At 45.0% G+C, this 20,320-nt stretch overlaps 1 protein-coding gene across 5 annotated transcripts in view; it reads right to left on the minus strand.

Moving 5' to 3' along the window:
* ILRUN (inflammation and lipid regulator with UBA-like and NBR1-like domains) overlaps positions 1 to 17,786 on the minus strand; it is a 168,496-nt gene extending 150,710 nt beyond the window's left edge. For all 5 annotated transcript variants that reach the window (XM_056557654.1, XM_056557655.1, XM_056557658.1 and 2 more), the window contains exon 1: positions 16,893 to 17,786. In XM_056557654.1, coding sequence (XP_056413629.1) covers positions 16,893 to 17,050 — 158 coding nt within the window. In that variant the 5' untranslated portion in view covers positions 17,051 to 17,786. The remainder of the gene's footprint in view (positions 1 to 16,892) is intronic.
* Between the last annotated feature and the right edge of the window lie 2,534 nt (positions 17,787 to 20,320).

The following is a 20,320-nucleotide window of genomic DNA, read 5'->3' on the forward strand; positions in this document are numbered from 1 at the left end:
ACATTTTTTTGTTTTCTTTTATTATGAAAAAAAATTTGTATTCTGTTAATCTCACCAAGTCAGACAGGGGTTAATACCTGTGTGTATATAAGCCCCTTCCGGCGAAGTGTTTGCTATGCCTGATGAAACCGCGCAAGCGCGGTGAAATGCGTCGCATTGGATTAAAGCTGTTTGTTACCTACCTGGCTTCACTGGTCCCCTTCTTTGTCAGTGCCTGTATTCCTGCACCCCTGAAGCTTTCGCCCTTGCATCTCCGTCGATTCCAGGAAGGCTGCAGACCTAGTTCACTATACCACTAACGCAGATCCTTGTTGTGTGGGAATTTGCACAACTTGGCAGGGTGAGCCTTCATTTTTACCCTCCCTTCTCACGCACCTGTGATCCCGTTGATTCTCCACAAGGGAGCGCCTGTTCTTCTTTTGTTTTACAAGATGAAGAGATCATGGTGCCCGTGCTTCCACTCAGTGAGCCAGTACACCCAGTGAGTTTCGGCACCTCGGGGTCACCACTACCCGAGGCACTAAAGTTCCTTCGGCTCTAGACCCTCTCAGCCTCATGGCGAAACCCAGAGTAAGCAGGTCATATCGGGGCAGCCGTCGGGTTGATTCCTCAGAACCAGCCCCGGAACGCCCTGGTACACCTGCGACCTCCATGCAGCACCCATCCCCACCAACTGCACACCTGCCACCGGCATGAAACTGATAAGAACAGATACTACACTTGATCTTAGCCAAAAGGCCGTTTGGACATGATGCTGGTACACACACACACATTGAGAGATATATATATATATATATATATATATATATATATATATATATATATACACATACATACACACATACATACATACATACATACATACACACACACTAGCTGAGTACCTGGCGTTGCACGGTTTTTCCTTCCTAATCCTTGTTGGGGAGGAAAACAAACAAAGGAGGAAGCTTTTGACTTCATATCCCATCCTCATATATTGTTGTCATAACCCAACCCCCTATCCCATCCCGTAATTTGTGTACCAGGTATTGAAATAACTCCAGCCGTACTGAAGTTATGTGGGAACATACATTTCCCATTGATTTGCATGAGACTAAACAAAAACCCTGACCCTCACAAATGGGGGTAGTTAAGGGTTAAATTAACGATCCTATATTTTAAGTAGATATATAAGTAACATGTGACCAAGTATTATCAAAATATCTCCAGCCGTTTGGAAGTTATGCAGTAACATATATTTCCCTTAGACTTGTATGGGACTTTAAACATAAACCCCGCCCCTGGCAAATGGGGGTGACTAAGGGTTAAATCACCTATCCTATGTTTGTTGTTGACATATAAGTACATATGTGCCAAGTTTCATGTTAATATCTTTAGCCGTTTGGACGTGATGCTGGAACATACACACATTTGTACATACACACACACGTTGAGAGAGAGAGAGATAGATAGAGATATTATATATATATTTATATTAAATTCGAGTAGCCGTATTAGTCCAGTGATGCAGATGCAATTTGCTTTGGACTTGATAAAGGGAGGAATCCCGAAAGCTTGTTTCTACAAAATGCTGTTAGTCCAATAAAGAAGGTATTACAAGATACTACAACATTTTATGATTTGAATATATATATATTATATAGTCACTATTTTCGTGGTGTAGGACGGAGATTTAACCCCTTAAGGACGCAGCCCTTTTTCACCTTAAAGGGGCAGTCCAGTGGTGAAAAACGTATCCCCTATCCTAAGGATAGGGGATAAGTTTGAGATCGCGGGGGGTCCGACCGCTGGGGCCCCCTGCGATCTCTTTGTACGGGGGCCAGGCTCTCCAGCCAGATAGTGGGCGCCCCCTCAATACATCTCTATGGTAGAGCCGGAGATTGCCGAAGGCAGCGCTTCGGCTCTGCCATAGAGTTGTATTGAGGGGGCGTGTCGGCCGCCGCTTCGTGCGGAGGTCGACACGCCCCCTTCCCGCGGGCTGTCGGGGCTCCGTACAGGAGATCGCAGGGGGCCCCAGCGGTCGGACCTCCCGCGATCTCAAACTTATCCCCTATCCTTAGGATAGGGGATAAGTTGTTCACCACTGGGCCACCACTGGACTACTCCTTTAAGGACTGAGCCCTTTTTCGCAATTCTGACCACCGTCACTTTACGAATTAATAACGCGAAAACGCTTTTACCGAATATTTTGATTCCGAGATTGTTTTTTCGTGACATATTCTGCTTTATTTTTACTTTATTTTTTCCTCTGACACAGATCAATCTGAGGCCAGTACCCAGTCACGTAGACCCAAACGAGGCACGGGTAGAAATAGAAGGGGAAGGGGAGATTCTAGGGGAGCGTATAATAACCAGACTCCAACATGTGGTCCAACACAGCCATCCTCCTCACAACATTTTTTAGAACACAATCAGAGGGACCCCTACCAACTTCGGGAACCCCCTCCACACAGGCCCCAATATCGCCATTAAAACCCTCAACACAAACCCAAGTGATTAACTTATCCAGTATTACCCTGACTGAAACCAAAACTAAGGTATTGCTTAAAGGCCTTTCTTTTGTCCAGTCGGTGGGACATGATCCTTTTGAGTGGACTAAAGACCTTAATCTTTTTGTCCGCAAACTAAAGTGGCACAAATTCTTTAAACTTAAAGATCGTCGCACTTGTCAGGATCATGGCCTATCCGAAGAGGATTTGGCGGTTTCCAGGCAATTAACTGGACTTCTGGATGAAAATGATCATCCAGAGGGAGAAGGTCCTTTTACTAACCTAAGACCCAAAAGTAAACTCTTTCCTCCCATCTCTGATACCTCTTGTACAGACGTGTTCCTCGAACTGGTGTTGAGGGATCTGAGGGGAGTCTCTGCCAGAATGGGCCATAGGGACAATTTGTCATACCCAGAAAGGCGCGCTCTGACCGAACTTCAGAGAAATGACCAACTGGTCATTAAAGCGTCGGATAAGGGCGGAAACATTGTCCTTATGGATAAACACAAATACATAAGAATGGTAAAGATATTGTTAGATGACAAAGACACCTACGAGATTCTCCCCTCGGACCCCACTCCACTTTATTGCAGAGAACGAACGGTAATCCTCAATACTGCACCCCAAAAAAATCTGATAAAAAAAGAATTTGAATTTTTGTCCCCTGTCTCACCTACGATCCCCACGTTCTACGCACTCCCTAAAATCCATAAGGGCCTAGTTCCATTAAAAGGCAGCCCTATTGTATCTGGAGTGGGGAGTATAACGCAGAACGTGGGGATCTATATAGACAAAATACTAAGACAATTTGTCTTCAGTTTGCCCTCACACCTTAGAGACACTATGGACCTCTTAAAAAGGATTGAGGGCATAACAGTGAGTGAATCTACTATCTTGGCAAGCATTGATGTCGAGGCCTTGTACTCATCTATACATCATACAGTAGGCTTACGAGCTGTGGAGTATTTCCTAAATGCACGAGGTTCGCAGTTCCAGGAGCACAACCAGTTGGTAATACAATTACTTCATTTCACACTAACCAGAAACTATTTTCTGTTCTAAGGTCGCTTCTATCACCAGCTCAGGGGGACCGCGATGGGGAGCCCGTGTGCCACCAGATGCGCAAATCTCACCCTGGGCTGGTGGGAAGCGACCATCCTATTCCATGACGAGCAGGAACACTTCTGTGATATGGTTTAGATTCATAGATGATGTGTTCGTGTTATGGAATGGAACTTCTGAAGAGTTTAGCCGGCTGGTACAATCAATAACAACAATCTTGGGCTCTTTACGCATGAAACACAAACAAAAGAACTGGCCTTTTTGGACATTAAGATTATAATTGACTCCGATTATACCTTACAGAGCACTATACACCGGAAAAAAACCATCAACAAACAGCCTCCTGAGGTGGGAGAGCTGCCACCCGGGCCCCCTAAAAAGGAGGATCCCGAAAGGGCAGTTCTTACGACTCAGGAGGAACTGTTCAAGAACAACAGACTAGAAGACAGAGGCCCGAGACACGACGGCACGTTATAGGGAAAGGGGTTACCCCCAATATATCCTTACTCAGGCATACAGAGAGGCAGCCGCCAGATCACGCACCGAACTTTTAACCCCTAAACCATCTATAGCAACCACAAAACAGCCAGCTAGAATTATTGCCACTTATGACAAATTGGCAACACCAATATGGGACATCATCAACCGCCACTGGGAAATTTTGAGAATGGATCCCGACCTGCACCAAATAGTAGGGACGAAACTAGAAATCACCTATAGAAGAGGCAAAAGTTTGGGCGACTTACTGGTACACAGTCACCTACAAAACTTAAACCCACAGGGTCAAACATGGTTGAATAGACGAAAAAAAAAACACAAGGCTGCTTCCAGTGCGGCCATTGTCGCGCATGTGAATATATCTTAAAGACAGCACTAGTCCCCACGTCCTCCCACAAGATCAAACAGTTCATTAATTGCTCAACTGCGTCTGATTTATGTAGCACTATGCACCTGTCCTATGCTGTATGTAGGCAAAACTATCTGCCCATTGAAAAAAAGAATATTGGAGCATATAGGTGACACACGGCATCAGGGATGTGGAATTCCTATCGCCCGACACTAGCAGTTTTGGGCGCCGGGCAGGTGAATTTGTCCGGCCCTTAGCCCGGCTTCGGGCAAGCAGGGCCTGACCTGACAAGTGCGGCGGCGATCTGCAGTCTGTATGGAGCAGGCTTCCGACTCCTGCCCGCTCCATACTCTGCAGCCTGTGTCCTCCGAAGCAGAGCAGGGGAGAGGAGAAGCTGTGTAATTGTCTTCTCTCCCCTGCTCTGCAGACGTGTGGGGGGGAGATGAGGGGGTGTAGCTTGTTGCTCCCCGTGCAGGCCTGCGTCCTCTGCCTTCGCTCCCCGCATGTCTGCACGAGGAGACTGTATGCAGCGCTCACAGGGGAGTATGGAGCGGGCTCGGGATTCCTGCCCGCTCCATACTCTGCAGCCCCCGGCTGTTCTCAGTAGCCGGGGGCCGCCGCTAATAGCCAGCATGTGGCGATCGCTGCGGCTGGCTATTAACCCTTTAGATCGCCGCTGTCAAAGCTGACAGCGGCATCTAAAGGGACATGTGAATGCTCCCTGGTGGGGTGGATCGCCCCCCGCAGCGCGATCGCAGGGGGGCGATCCACTATAGAGGTAGCCGGAGGACTTACCTCTGCTTCCTCCTGTCCCGGCTCTGTCATTGACGGAGCCTGGCTGGACCAGGCTCTATCAATGGATCACAGAGCACACAGAGTAATAGAGTTCAATAGAACTCTATTCCTCTGTCTGAGGAATCTAATGATTCCTCATAAATAAGTCTAATAAAATGTAAAAAAATAATAATAATAATAATAATAATAAATTAAAGTTTTAATAAAAGTTTGAAAGACACACATTAACCCAGTGGTCTTCAAACTGTGGCCCTCCAGATGTTACAAAACTACAATTCCGGGCATGCTGGGAGTTGTAGTTTTGCAACATCTGGAGGGCCACAGTTTGAGGACCGCTGCATTAACCCCTTCCATGTTAAAAGTTCAAATCACCCCCTTTTCCTATATAAAAACATGTAAACATAATAAAAATAAACATAATTGGTATCGCTTTGTGCGTAATTGTACAACCTATTAAAATATAACATTAAGTATCCCGTACGGTAAATGTACCGAACCACAGATTTGCAATTTTTATAATATCCCAGAAAAAAAAAGTTAAAAAGCGATTAAAAAGTCAGATCAATACCAAAATGGTACCGATACAAAAAACAGATTACGATGCAAAAAATTAGTCCTCATACAGCCTGGTATGCAGAAAAAAAATAAAGCTACAGGGGTTAAAAAAAATGGCAATTAAAAAATTAGAAAAAGTTCAGAATTAGTAAAACATGACGTAAGCGATACAAATCTGATATTGCTGTAATCAGGCGGCCTAAAGTATAAAACTAACATGTTACCTCAACCACAAGGTAAATGGCGCAGAAAAGAAAACCACCAAATCTGCAAAATTATCTTTTACTATTTCAATTTCACTTCCCTTAACCCCTTAAGGATCGGGGTTTTTTTCCGTTTTTGCATTTTCGTTTTTTGCTCCTTGCCTTTAAAAAATCATAACTCTTTCAATTTTGCACCTAAAAATCCATATGATGGCTTATTTTTTGCGCCACCAATTGTACTTTGTAATGACGTCAGTCATTTTGCCCAAAAATCTACGGTGAAGCGGAAAAAAAATCATTGTGCGACAAAATTGAAAAAAACACGCAGTTTTGTAACTTTTGGGGGCTTCCGTTTCTACGTAGTACATTTTTCGGTAAAAATGACACCTTATGTTTATTCTGTAGGTCCATACGATTAAAATGATACCCTACTTATATAGGTTTGATTTTGTCGGACTTCTGGGAAAAAATCATAACTACATGCAGGAAAATTAATACGTTTAAAATTGTCATCTTCTGACCCCTATAACTTTTTTATTTTTCCGTGTATGGGGCGGTATGAGGGCTCATTTTTTGCGCCATGATCTGAAGTTTTTAACGGTACCATTTTTGCATTGATAGGACTTATTGATCTATTTTGGAATTTGGAATTTTTTTGCGCGCACGCCATTGACCGAGCGGTTTAAATAATGATATATTTTTATAATTCCGACATTTCCGCACGCGGTGATACCATATATGTTTATTTTTATTTACACTGTTTTTAATATTGAAAAAGGGGGGTGATTCAAACTTTTAATAGGGGAGGAGTTAAATGATCTTTATTCACTTTTTTTTTTTTTCACTTTTTTTTTGCAGTGTTATAGCTCCCATAGGGACCTATAACACTGCACACACTGATCTTTATCATTGATCACTGGTTTCTCATAAGAAACCAGTGATCAACGATTCTGCCGCATGACTGCTCAGGCCTGGATCTCAGGCACTGAGCAGTCATTCGGCGATCGGACAGCGAGGAGGCAGGTAGGGGCCCTCCCGCTGTCCTGTCAGCTGTTCGGGATGCCGCGATTAGCCGCGGCTATCCCAAACAGCCCGACTGAGCTAGCCGGCAACTTTCACTTTCACTTTTAGCTGCGCGGCTCAGCTCTGAGCGCGCGGCTAAAGGGTTAATAGAGGCGGGTCCTGGCTTCACTATGACGCCGGGCCCACCGTGATATGATGCGGGGTTACTGTGTAACCCCGCATTATATCAGGAGAGCAGGACCAAGGGCGTACCTGTACGCCCTTGGTCCTTAAGGGGTTAATAAATAAATATATATATATATATATATATATATATAATATATATATATATATATATATATATATATATATATATATATATATATATATATTATATATATATATATATCTACGATCTACGACTAAGCACCTGAGTGTGCGAAACGCGTCAGATTGTGTCCTGCCTTAAGCGTGTGAATAAAGCCATTGACAAGTTTTACCTGCATCTTCCCGAGTGCCGGACGTTTTTTCCTGTGTGATTTCTACTAAGCCGGGAGCGGTACCGATGTCCGTAGCACGAGATAGTGCAGCAAACGCGAGAGTGGTGAGCAGCCTGACTTTATCTGCATATATATATTTATTTATTTTTTTATTATTTTTTTTTTGGTTCAGAGAATATGTTATTGAAAAATTAAAAGGTATCATTATAGTAGGTAGTTATGGCTATTATAGGGCAAGGAGGAAAAAATTAGAGCGTAAAAGCGAAAATTGGCCTGGACAAGTGGATCGTCATGAGGGACAAGTAGATTTTGCTCCATTTTAGTCCCGTGGAGTGGAAAAGTAGTTTTGTATAAAATTTCCACACCCCTGGGCATATACGGGATACACCATTAGCGTTCCATGTTAACACAGTACACAGAGGAGCAATGAGTGATATTAAATTTGTGGGCATAGAGAGAATAATCCCCTCAGAAAGGAAAGGCAAGTTAGATAGATTGCTTTAATAAAAAGAGTGCAGATGGATTTACAATCTTAATTCCATCTCGCTAAAGGGGTTAAATGAACAACTTCACTTTGCATGTTTTTTGTAAAGCAACATGGGTTCCTACCTGAGGTGACCACTAGGCAGTGAGGGACGACCTTAGGTGGTCGGTTAGGAGTTATCTACTCACCTCATTCCTTGAAATAGGTATACTAGACAATTATTAGGAGGTTCCTGTGCGGGACCGCCCTTTTTAAGGCGCCCCCCCCCCCCCCCCGCCTAGGTTTAGGTCAGCAGTGTAGGGTATAATAGGTAAAGTACAGGTTCCCTAGGGCCCTGTTACCTACCACTCAACTCCCCCCTCTTTAGGGCCTCTCCATCCCCCCATGTCGCAACAATAAGAACAATTGTTTACTATAATATCGGTGCGTGATTTGGATGATCCTTAACTCCATAACGAGTTACAAAATCTGAATATCACATTTATCTTGATAGTCATTATATCCTCCATCAATAAATTCATTTACACATTCATAACTAGTGTCCTTCCTAATCATTCTAATCCTATTGATAATTTGCTGTAAATCTGCAGCGTCCCTAGTATGCAGCACACTGGATCTAGTATAGTGATTATCTAATGCTGGGATCCGCTTTCTTGGACTTACAAACATTACAAGTTAGGCTGGGTTCACACTACCTTTTCTCCCATACGGAAGCGCATACATTTCAATGAGCCGGCCGGAGTGAAACGTTCGGTCCGGTCAGCTCATTTTTGCGCCGTATGCGCTTTTACGACCGGACCTCAAACCGTGGTTGACCACAGTTTTAGGTCCGGTTGTAAAAGCGCATACGGCGCAAAAATAAGCCTACCGGACCGAACGTTTCACTCCGGCCGGCTCATTGAAATGAATGACATACGGGAGCGCATACGAAGGCATACGGGAGCGCGAGGTTTTAGCTCCCCCTGCCGTATGCGCTCCCGTATGGGGGAAAACGTAGTGTGAACCCAGCCTTACTTTAACTGTCACTCACCTGCATCTGCTTTTATTGCTGTCAGCGCGGCATGTACTTGTTTACAAAAGTCATGCACGCCCATCTGTTTGCGTCACAGGGGGCGGTGCGCGCCGTGCTGAATAAAGCAGCCCTGCTGGCGGAAGTGACGACAGACGCCACTTCTCACCGCACTAGGTGAGAGAGTCCGGACACTTCCAGCACCCAGCGGAGAACGGGGACGCGTCTAGGCACTCTGCCTAACAACAAACCGTGAGTTATATGCAGTCTGTCTAGTACAGTACTGGCTTTTTCCTCCACAGGTACTGTGTTCAACATCGGTTTCCTCATTTTCTTGCAGGTGGAGGAACACGGCGGCAGATTGCCACAGACCGCAACTGTACACCATATGTGACCATTAGGGAAAGCCTTTTTCTCCCTACAGGTCATCAAGCTTGTCAAGCTCTGAAAGAGCATACACCGTAGGGATAGAATACTTTCTCTTTACAGGCACCCAGGTCACTACACAGTGTGTCAATATCTATTATGATGGTGGTCTTGTTGTAAAGTCACGTCTTCTTTTAGCTGATATACTTGATGGGCTAGAATGGATGTTACAGTCCTCTAGCTATTTGTAATTTTGGTCACTATATAGACCTCCTTATAACACCTGCTCAGTATCAGCAGGTAGAAACACGTTGTGCTTAGTTACTATGGTCACCCAATGGTGTGATAAAATTCACCTAGGGCGATTGGTCACACTGGGCTGGCTTGGCCCTGCAGGCCATTGTAGACCATAGATACTAGTGATCGATTATACATATATACATCACTTTAACACTACTATATTTTTTATTAACTTGATAAATAAAAGCTAAGTTTTATTTGCACATCCCAGGCACTAGGAGCTGCTTTTGACTTTATTTTGGTGATAAATTTTCGGCGTTACTTGCATCCTTTTTCGGTGAAAAATCCCAAAATTTCATGAAAATTTCGAAAAAATTTTATTTTTCTAACTTTGAAGCTCTCTGCTTGTAGGGAAAATGGATATTCACAATAAATTTTATTTTTCTTCACAAATACAATAGGTCCACTTTATGCTGGCATCATAAAATGGACATATTTTTGCTTTTTGAAAAAATTATAGGGCTTCAAATTAGAGCCGCAATTTTCAAAAAATTCATGATAATTGCTAAATCTGAAAGGGACAGATGTTACAGAACTACAACTCCCAGCATGCCTGGGCAGACCAGTTGTTTGATGTTTGGCAACATCTGGAGGGCTACCGTTTGGGCACCACTGTAACAGTGGTCTCCAAACTGTGACCCTCCAAATGTTGCAAAACTACAACTCCCAGCATGCCCAGACAGCGTTTGGCTGTATGGGCATGCTGGGAGTTGCAGTTTGGCCTTCCTAGTGGTTGCCACAGTAAAGATCGTTTTACTTTCACTTTCAATTCCCCCCCCCCCCCACCACCATCGATTCCCTACCTGATCCAGTATCCAGCAGTCTCCAGCGAAGATCCCGGGTCCCCAGGCATCTTCTCCTGCAGGTACGGCCTCCATCTTCTTCCCACGATCCCCTCGACATCCAGGGGTGAGCAGAACGGGGGTTTGCCATGGCAACCCCTGTCCTGCGCTGCCATTGGTCAGTACTCCGTTCTGACTAATGGCAGGGGATAGGAGGAGATCGCAGCTCTGCGACCTCACTCCTATCCCTTAGGCTGATCGGGGCTGTCGCCGACAATTCCGATCAGCACTATATTCCGGGTGATCGGGTCACAAGAGACCCGATCAGCCCGGAATTGGAGAAAATCGCATGTCTGAATTGATATGAGATTTTCTCCGATCGCCGACATGGGAGGGTCTCAGGACCCCCCTGGGCGATGTGCTGGGGTGCCTGCTGAATGATTTCAGCAGGCATACCGATCCGGTCCCCAACCGGCTAGCGGCGGGGACCGGAATTCCCACGGGCGTATCCATACACCCTGCGTCCTTAAAGACTTATGGATTCTCCCTGCGTCCTGGAGAGGTTAAGTAGGCCATATAGCACTCAGAGGGCTCCTGGGTAAAAAAAATATGCAAATTAGCTCACCACACCACCTTCACAGGTAGTGTGTCGAGCAGAACAGCTCAGCCTGTGAAGGTGGTGTGGTGCGCTAATGTGATTATATGACATTTATCTGTAGTCATTTTTTTGCTTTGTTTTGCTTATGTGTGACATTTATTATACTATCACAGGGGGTTGATAAATTTTGCTCAAATGAGTAAAAAACAATAAATCACCTCTGAATACCATTTTTCTTAGCACACATAAGCAAAAACCAATATATAATTTCAGAACACCAATTTGTAACCCTACCTCAAGTCTAATCTGTAAAAAGAAAATGTGCGATATATGTGTTTATTACATTTTTTACCACTACATTTTTTTCTTATTTCAGATCAGTGTATACAGAGGACTACAATGACTCGCATTAAACGAGGGCTTGTGGGGGAGTGTTTTTTTTTTTTTTTATTAAAGTTTTATAAACTGCCTTGGCTTGGCATTAGCCACAAGAACATCTAGCGCTAACACCCAATTACCATCCCAATACCCACCACCACAGGGGTGCAGGGCAGAGCCAGTACCAACAGGCCCAGAGCATCAATAATGGTGCTCCTGGGCCTAGGCGGTAACAGGCTGGGGAGGGCAAGTAACAATGGTCCTAGCCCACCCTGGTAACGTTAGGCTGTTGCTGCTTGGTTGGTATCTGGCTGAGAATGAAAATATGGGGAACCCCACACATTTTTTGCATAATAAAAATAAAAAAATAATAGGGATGCACCGAAAGAAAAATTTTGGGCTGAAACTGAAAATTTAGGCTGTGCTTACCTTAGGCTAAGTTTCCACTTGGTGTTTTTTCTGGCAATTTTTGGAATACTTCCACTGCAGTTTTTGAGCCAAAGTCATAAGTGGATCCATAAGGGAGGAGAAGTGCAAGTCCTTCCTTTATATGTACTATTCTTTTTGAATACACTTCTGACTTTGGCTCAAAAACTGCCAGAAAAAAAAAAAAAAAAAAGTGGAAACTTAGCCTTAGGCTGGAATTCCACTGAGGATTATTTTGCAAAAACACCAAATTTTCCCGCACGGCGTTTTATTCAGCGAAAAAAAACGCCATGACCAGATGTTTGCTGCAAGTCAATAGTAAACTGCAAAATGCCAGATCCACTTGGCGTTTTTCAGTTTGGCTATTTTTTTTAATCCTTTTGTTCCTTCCGTTTTTCAGCTATTTTGGGCTCAGATGCTGATTTTCCAAAACGCCCGACAAAATCTAGTTTGGAAGTTTTTTTGCACAGAAATCGTGGCGTTTTTCTCCCATAGAAGTCTATGGGGGAGCAAAAACACCAAGAAAAACACCATGTTGGTTTTAACTGGCGTTTTTGCAGCGGTTTTTATTTTTGCTTTAGTGATCCAAAAATGTGATGGAGATACCTTTTTTTAATCAAATTTCATAGGGTACCATTAAAAATAAATAAAGATACAGTAGTGATATAAAAAATAGTATTTAACAAAATGTATCTTTTTTCATAACAACATTTTTTATTCGTTTTTAAACAGGGATCAATTTATGTGGGCGGGCGGGCTCCTAAAAATTTAGCAGACAATAATAAAAATGTAGTGTGCGTGTTTGACTTTTTTTTTAAATTTTTTAGGTAGTAGTAGGACTGCACAATAAGGGGAAAATGTGTGATTGCTATTGTTGTGGCACTAAATATTGCGATTTAAAATGCAATATAATAAAAAAAAATGATGAAATCCCCCCATTGGTGACACCACTGCAGCCAGTGATTGGCTGAAAAGGGAAAGGTCCTACTCTACTAAGAAGAGAGGAAACTCTGGAGCGCACAGAGCCGAATCTGCAGGGACCGGGACTAGGTGAGCAAAAGTTTTTTTGGTTTTTTTTCTCCCTGTGCCCTTAGCTCAGTGTTTTTCTGGCAGGGTGCCTCCAGCTGTTGCGAAACTACTACTCCCAGCATGCCCGGACAGCCATTGCCAGTCAGGGCATGCTAAGAGTTGTAGTTTTGCAACAACTGGAGGCCCCCTGGTTGGGAAACACTGACTTTAGTATTTAAATGAGTTTTTACCTGCTCTGGCCGGCCCCCGCCACGGGAGCCAGCCAGAGCACATAATCGCATGTTTTCCCGGGAGGAACAAAAAGCAAAAATCGCGATTCGATTGCTTTTGCGATATATCGTGCAGCTCTAGGTGGCACTAACACTCCCAGCATGGAACACACTGTTCCATGATGGGAGTAGTAGTACCTGTACTAATTGAGAGATCGCCCTTGGTCTGTTGCGATCCTCCTGTATAATGTATAGATGCGGCCTGACGCTCTTCTATGGTCCCCTGCACTGCCGTGTGTATATATGTATCCCCTATTTCCCTCAGAAAGCTGTGATTGGCCAGATGGTTCCAGCCAATCACAGCTTTCTGCAGGAAATATGAATATGTGTATATATATACACGTCAGTGCAGGGGAACATAGAAGAGTGGCCGCCCGCATCTATACATTATACAGGAGCATCACAGCGGGTATTAGAAGTGACAATCGCTGCGATCTGTCTATTAATGCAGATACTGCTCCATGTTGGGAGTAGTAGTACCTGCAGTTAAGGAAAGATCACAGCAAGTGTCACTCCTGACACCCGATGCGATCCTCCTGATGTGAATGCCGGGACTCAGCTGTGACCAAGGCTACAGAGCCGGGAGAACAGCTGATGCTGAGCAGTAAGAACTTACAGTGAGCCTGTAATGTGTATTCAGTATACACATTGCTGACTCACTTAACCCCTAGCTGAGCTGTGCGCTATGCCAGCCCGGCAAGGAAAGAGTTAACTTACACTGCTGTACAGTGTAGGTTAACCCTTTGGGCGGTATACAATATATACAGCTATCTATAGATAACTGCATATAGTGTATACAGAAGATGAAGTAGTCCCCTTACCTCCATTCACTCCCGGCTGGGTCTGTGTAGCGCCGCACCCTAGTGATGACGGGGCGGAGCTACAGACAGGAGCCAGGCTGGTAAGGCACTGTTCACATTGTCCACTTTGTATAATGTAAACAGACCCTTCTGGCAGTGTCTTCCCAGACAGGGAGACTACAGCTGTTGCTAAACTTGCCCCCATTGGAGGCTCCCTGTTTGGGAAGACATTGCATTATGGGCGCTCTCCCCAGCGAACAGCACCAAAAGTGTCCTAACCCGCTTTTTGTGTTTTTTCTTCTTCTCATTTTAGATCTGTGTATGCAGAGGATTACGGCGGATTTGATGGATTACTTTGGTCTGAGGAGTCTTAATTCATATGAAAAAAGTGGAATAGCTATATGAAATAGGGGATTGGGCATGAAATGGAGGCAAATGGACATGAAATTAGGGGGGTGGGGGGGGGGTTGAGGATTTCTCCTAATCCCAATATTTAGCCGCAATCACACACTTTCCCCAAATCGTGCACCCTTAAGTATCGATCACTGCATGGGAGAGGTTAATGGCGGATATGAGCGTGATCACTGATGACAACCATTACTGGTGAATCCCAAGCTGCTGATAGCAGCTGGGTCCCGTCGTGCATGAGGAAGTGCAACTCCCTTCATGTACAAAACGTAAATTTACATCCTGGGGCGTTAAAATACCAGGTCATACATGTCCAATGCAGTTAAGGGATTAAACATGAGACAGCCTGCCTGAATATTGTTGCTGACCATGTCCATCCCTATATTACCACAGTATACTTTCATGAACCTAGAACAGGGGTCTCAAACTCAAATTATCTGGGGGCCACTGGGTTGCATGCGCCCCTCACATAAAATGCCCTCATCATGCTCTGAATTTAACCCTGCCACACACCGTGTCCTATAAATATAATAATACCTCACACTGCATCCTATGAATACAACACTGTCACACACTGCTCCCTCTGAATTTATACACATTACAATGTTTCACACCTTCACCCACCTTTCCCTCTATTACTGTTCCTCATGCCTGCACCCCCTCTTCCAATCCAATACTGTTCCTCATGCCTGCACCCCCTCTTCCAATCCAATACTGTTCCTCATGCCTGCACCCCCTCTTCCAATCCAATACTGTTCCTCATGCCTGCACCCCCTCTTCCAATCCAATACTGTTCCTCATGCCTGCACCCCCTCTTCCAATCCAATACTGTTCCTCATGCCTGCACCCCCTCTTCCAATCCAATACTGTTCCTCATGCCTGCACCCCCTCTTCCAATCCAATACTGTTCCTCATGCCTGCACCCCCTCTTCCCCTCCAATACTGTTCCTCATGCCTGCACCCCCTCTTCCCCTCCATTACTGTTCCTCATGCCTGCACCCCCTCTTCCCCTCCATTACTGTTCCTCATGCCTGCACCCCCTCTTCCCCTCCATTACTGTTCCTCATGCCTGCACCCCCTCTTCCAATCCAATACTGTTCCTCATGCCTGCACCCCCTCTACCAATCCAATACTGTTCCTCATGCCTGCACCCCCTCTTCCAATCCAATACTGTTCCTCATGCCTGCACCCCCTCTTCCAATCCAATACTGTTCCTCATGCCTGCACCCCCTCTTCCAATCCAATACTGTTCCTCATGCCTGCACCCCCTCTTCCAATCCAATACTGTTCCTCATGCCTGCACCCCCTCTACCAATCCAATACTGTTCCTCATGCCTGCACCCCCTCTACCAATCCAATACTGTTCCTCATGCCTGCACCCCCTCTACCAATCCAATACTGTTCCTCATGCCTGCGCCCCCTCTTCCCCTCCAATACTGTTCCTCATGCCTGCGCCCCCTCTTCCCCTCCAATACTGTTCCTCATGCCTGCACCCCCTCTTCCAACCCAATACTGTTCCTCATGCCTGCACCCCCTCTTCCAATCCAATACTGTTCCTCATGCCTGCACCCCCTCTTCCAATCCAATACTGTTCCTCATGCCTGCACCCCCTCTTCCCCTCCAATACTGTTCCTTGTGCCTGCACCCCCTCTTCCAACCCAATACTGTTCCTCATGCCTGCACCCCCTCTTCCAATCCAATACTGTTCCTCATGCCTGCACCCCCTCTTCCCCTCCATTACTGTGCCTCCTGCCTGCACCTCCTTCATAAATGTGCCTCATATCTGCATCCCCCCCTTACCCGCCTTTACAGTTCCTCAATCTTGCGCTGCTCTCACAGCCCATCACTGTGCCTTATTCCTGCACTCCCTCACCCCCTTCTCTATATTACTGTTCCCCATACTCCATCCACCCTAAAACAACCACTGTGCCATTAATGTACCGAGCAGGCTCCTGTGGCTCCACTGCGGCTGTCGGCAGTCCTCAGCTAGACTCCGCCCACCGACGTACAAGCATACAAGTAGTACGTCCGATGTGCGGCAGTGGTCACACAACTACAAGCAACACCACTACTACTATTTACACCACTCGCAACCGCAGTCACCACCAGTGTTCTGTGACCGCAACGGCAAATGCAGTGCAAGCGCCTGTCGGCCTATGCAGCAGGCCACCTATGCGGACCTCTGGGCCTATTTTAACATAGCGGCCTGTAGCTGGAGCTCCATCCAGCGCTGTGGTCCACAAAATTTAGTTCCACGGGCGCAAATGGCCCGTGGGGCGCGAGTTTGAGACCCCTGATCTAGGAGCCAAGATGCAACATGACATCGCATGATCAGGCAATAGTCACAAGCATTCATGTCCTCGCCCTCCACTAGTGTCACAAACATTTGTTCAAATTATAGAATGTTGCAGAATCCTGTAGAGTACTTTGTAGAGGCTAGCTTTTTTCTGATTTATATATATCACACACACGGAGCAACCACGCTGGCGAGCTCCATTTACTCAAACATATCTGATCTTACAGGAACACTAAAAAGCGGGCGTGCCATCCATCACCTGAAGCCTCTCGCCCTCCTCCGCCCGTCACTTACCAGTTGGTCATGTCCAGGAAGAACGCACAGCCCGCAGGATTAAGCTGGAAGCCGAGGAGCCGCTGGAACTCAGAGATGAGGACATCTTTATCTGTGGTTCCCAAACAACTGAACTTCTGCATCAGCTCTTGGTCAAGATCAACGTCCATTCCCTCCATGGCAGTGTCCGGGCCGTGCCCCTCCCTCGTCACACTGTAAACACCGGCGACGACCCTTGCCCTAATGTCCCCTTCTGACGGTGAGGGCTCAGGGACATTCACCAGCTCCACGACTACCGCTGAGGCGGACACTATGTGCCCCACTGACGGTCTCTGCTCCACCTAGTGCCGAGAGCTCACCCACCCGGACTGTTTGTCTGTTCTCTGCCACTCTAGAGCCCACAACGCTTGCCCTCCAAGACGACTGTCTATGACCTTTGACCTCGCCTGTGACCTTTGACCGAAAGCCTCCCTAGTGAGCTCAGATTATTCAAATCCAAATGTCACGGTACCCGGGCCCGTTATTCAAGGACCCGGTCTCCGACTCCACAGCTGGCCGCTCGGGGCCTCCCCGCTTCCTGAGCGCCACACGTCATGACGTCACCAGACATGCGAACGGCGACACGTCGTAATCAGCTCCTCCCACAGGGGGGGCTGCGAAATGCTCCTCTATATGGGTCCGTCTTCCTTATAACTATACTACCGAGCGCTTCTGAAGTCAGTCCTGTGGAGAAATAATCATAAACGCATCCGGGAACAGGAAATCATTAAAGATGGCGTATCCCTGAACGAAGATGGAGGTTTTGGTTTTAACGCCACCTTTGACGTAACTTCCGGTCGACTACAAGACTGGCGGGTTAATTTCGCGTCGTTTCCGCTTGAGACAAAGGTGACGATTCCGCCATCAACATCATGCCTAAGTAAGTGAGGGGTTTCTAACCGGTGGGGAGCCCTGTTTTAGGATTTTATATGCTTTACCTTATTGCTTGATGCACAACGTGGTAGACTTAGTACGTAGCCGGTATAACAGATAGCCAGGGTGTTTACTAAGCGCTTTGCTATTTCTTACTATAGGAAGCCGTGCGCCTTTATATGGGAAGGGGGAAACACTGCTATAGTTCATATTTCTGGCCTGCAGTGTAAGCTGTGTCCTCCCCAACTTTCTATTAGAAAAGCCACCCTAATATCGCACTTACAGATCGGTAAAGTCTCAAAGTCGGCTGTCTCTAGTCACTATGGCGGCAAAAAATAAAATGTAGATGCAAATCATAAAATGATGCAGTATCTTGTAATACCTTCTTTAGTGGACTAACAGCATTTTGTAGAGACAAGCTTTCTGGATTCCTCCCTTTATCAAGTCCAAAGCAAATCTAAGCTCACATGCAGAAGACACAGGTTACATCTCACAAATATGCAGGGGTTAAGACCATAGTATTTGTATTTGTGAGATGTAACCTGTGTCTTCTGCTTGTGAGCTTAGATTTGCTTTGGACTTGATAAAGGGAGGAATCCAGAAAGCTTGTCTCTACAAAATGCTGTTAGTCCAATAAAGAAGGTATTACAAGATTCTGCAACATTTTATGATTTGCATCTGCATCACTGGACTAATACGGCTACTCAAATATATATATATATATATATATATATATATATATATATATACACACACAGTTACACACACAGTTACACAATTCGTCCTGCCCCCCCCCTTCTTTTCGGTGGTGGTTTGGTGCCATTCCTCACAGCATTTGATAACTGTGGTGCAAAATAAACCTTCACTCAAAGTGAAGACCTTTATGGCTCTGTTCCATTATTTTATTAAAGTGTGATCTGCCCAGGTGTGCCTTTATGCCCTTATAGACCTCCTTGCGCTAGCAACATTCCCCCAAAATAACAAGGTGCACATAGTAAATCCCTGACCACTTGAAACCTCAAAAATAAGTGTTCTGAGCTACAATACTTTCAGTTTTGCTCAAAACTAAATGTCTCAAACTTCTACCCAAGAAATGCCTGCGAAAAAATGTAGAAACAAAATGGCTTCTAAACCGCTTGATAAATTCTCACCTATGTTCTCTCCTCATTCCAAAGACCCGTACCCATCAGATCCAACAAAAACTTTTTTTAGTATCACTCAGTACCTCATACTGACCATGTAAATCAAATTTTTATGTCTAGCACCTTTATTTATTTTATTACACTTTTAATTTAGCTCACTAGTCTGAATTCCTCTCAAAGGGAGGGGGTGTGGCCTCACTGTGCAGGTCTCCGCCCCCTCCCTCAGTATGCTGTCTGCTCACATCTCCCCTAGCATTAGCAAAACTACAACTCCCAGCTTGTCCTCACTGACAGTAGTGGGACACAAGCTGACAGTGGGAGGATAATTCCTCCAGCTGTGAGCCCTGCGCTCTCAGCTGTCAATCAAGGAAGTTGGTCCATGACATAGGTGATGACACATGGACACAGCAGGACTAGTATGTGTCCAAGCATGCTTTTGCAAGCTTTATAACATATCAACATTTTTTGTATCGGACAGTGATCATTTAACCCCTTAAGGACCCAGCCAATTTTCACTGTAGGGCCCGGCCATTTTTTTGCACATCTGACCACTTTCACTGTAAGCATTTATAACTCTGGGATGCTTTTTCCTTTCATTCTAAATCTGAGAGAGTTTTTTCGTGACATATTCTACTTTGTTAGTGATAAAATTGTCGGTACTTGCATTATTTCTTGGTGAAAAATTCCAAAATTTGATGAAGAAATTGAAAATGTTGCTTTTTTTTCACTTTGAAGCTCTCTGCTAATAAGGAAAATGAATATTCCAAATAAATTATATATTGATTCACATATACAATATGTCTACTTTGTTGGCATCATGAAGTTGACATGTTTTTACTTTTGGAAGACATCAGAGGGCTTCAAAGTTCAGAAACAATTTTCCAATTTTTCACAATTTTCATAATCAGAATTTCTCAGGGACCAGTTCAGTTTTGAAGTGGATTTGAAGGGCCTTCTTATTAGAAATACCACACAAATGACCGAAATCTAAAAACTGCACCCCTCAAAGTATTCAGAATGACATTCAGTAAGTGTGTTAACCCTTTAGGTGTTTCACAGGAATAAAAGCAAAGTGAAGGAGAAAATTCAAAATCTTCATTTTTTACACTAGCATGTTCTTGTAGACCCAGTTTTTACATTTTTACAAGTGGTAATAGGAGAAAAAGCCCTGCAAAATTTGTAACCCAATTTCTCTCGAGTAAGGAGATACATCATGTGTGTATGTCAAGGGTTCGGAGGGCGTGGTAGAGGGCTCAAAAGGGAATGAGCAACAACGGGATTTTGGAGAGGGAATTTTGCTGAAATGGTTTGTGGGGGGGGGTGGGGGGTGATGTCACTCTTGGAAGCCCCTATTGTGCCAGAACAGCAGAAAACCCCACATGGCATACCATTTTG

This window comes from Hyla sarda, chromosome 2 (assembly GCF_029499605.1).
Source record: "Hyla sarda isolate aHylSar1 chromosome 2, aHylSar1.hap1, whole genome shotgun sequence".
Classification (NCBI taxonomy): domain Eukaryota; kingdom Metazoa; phylum Chordata; class Amphibia; order Anura; family Hylidae; genus Hyla; species Hyla sarda.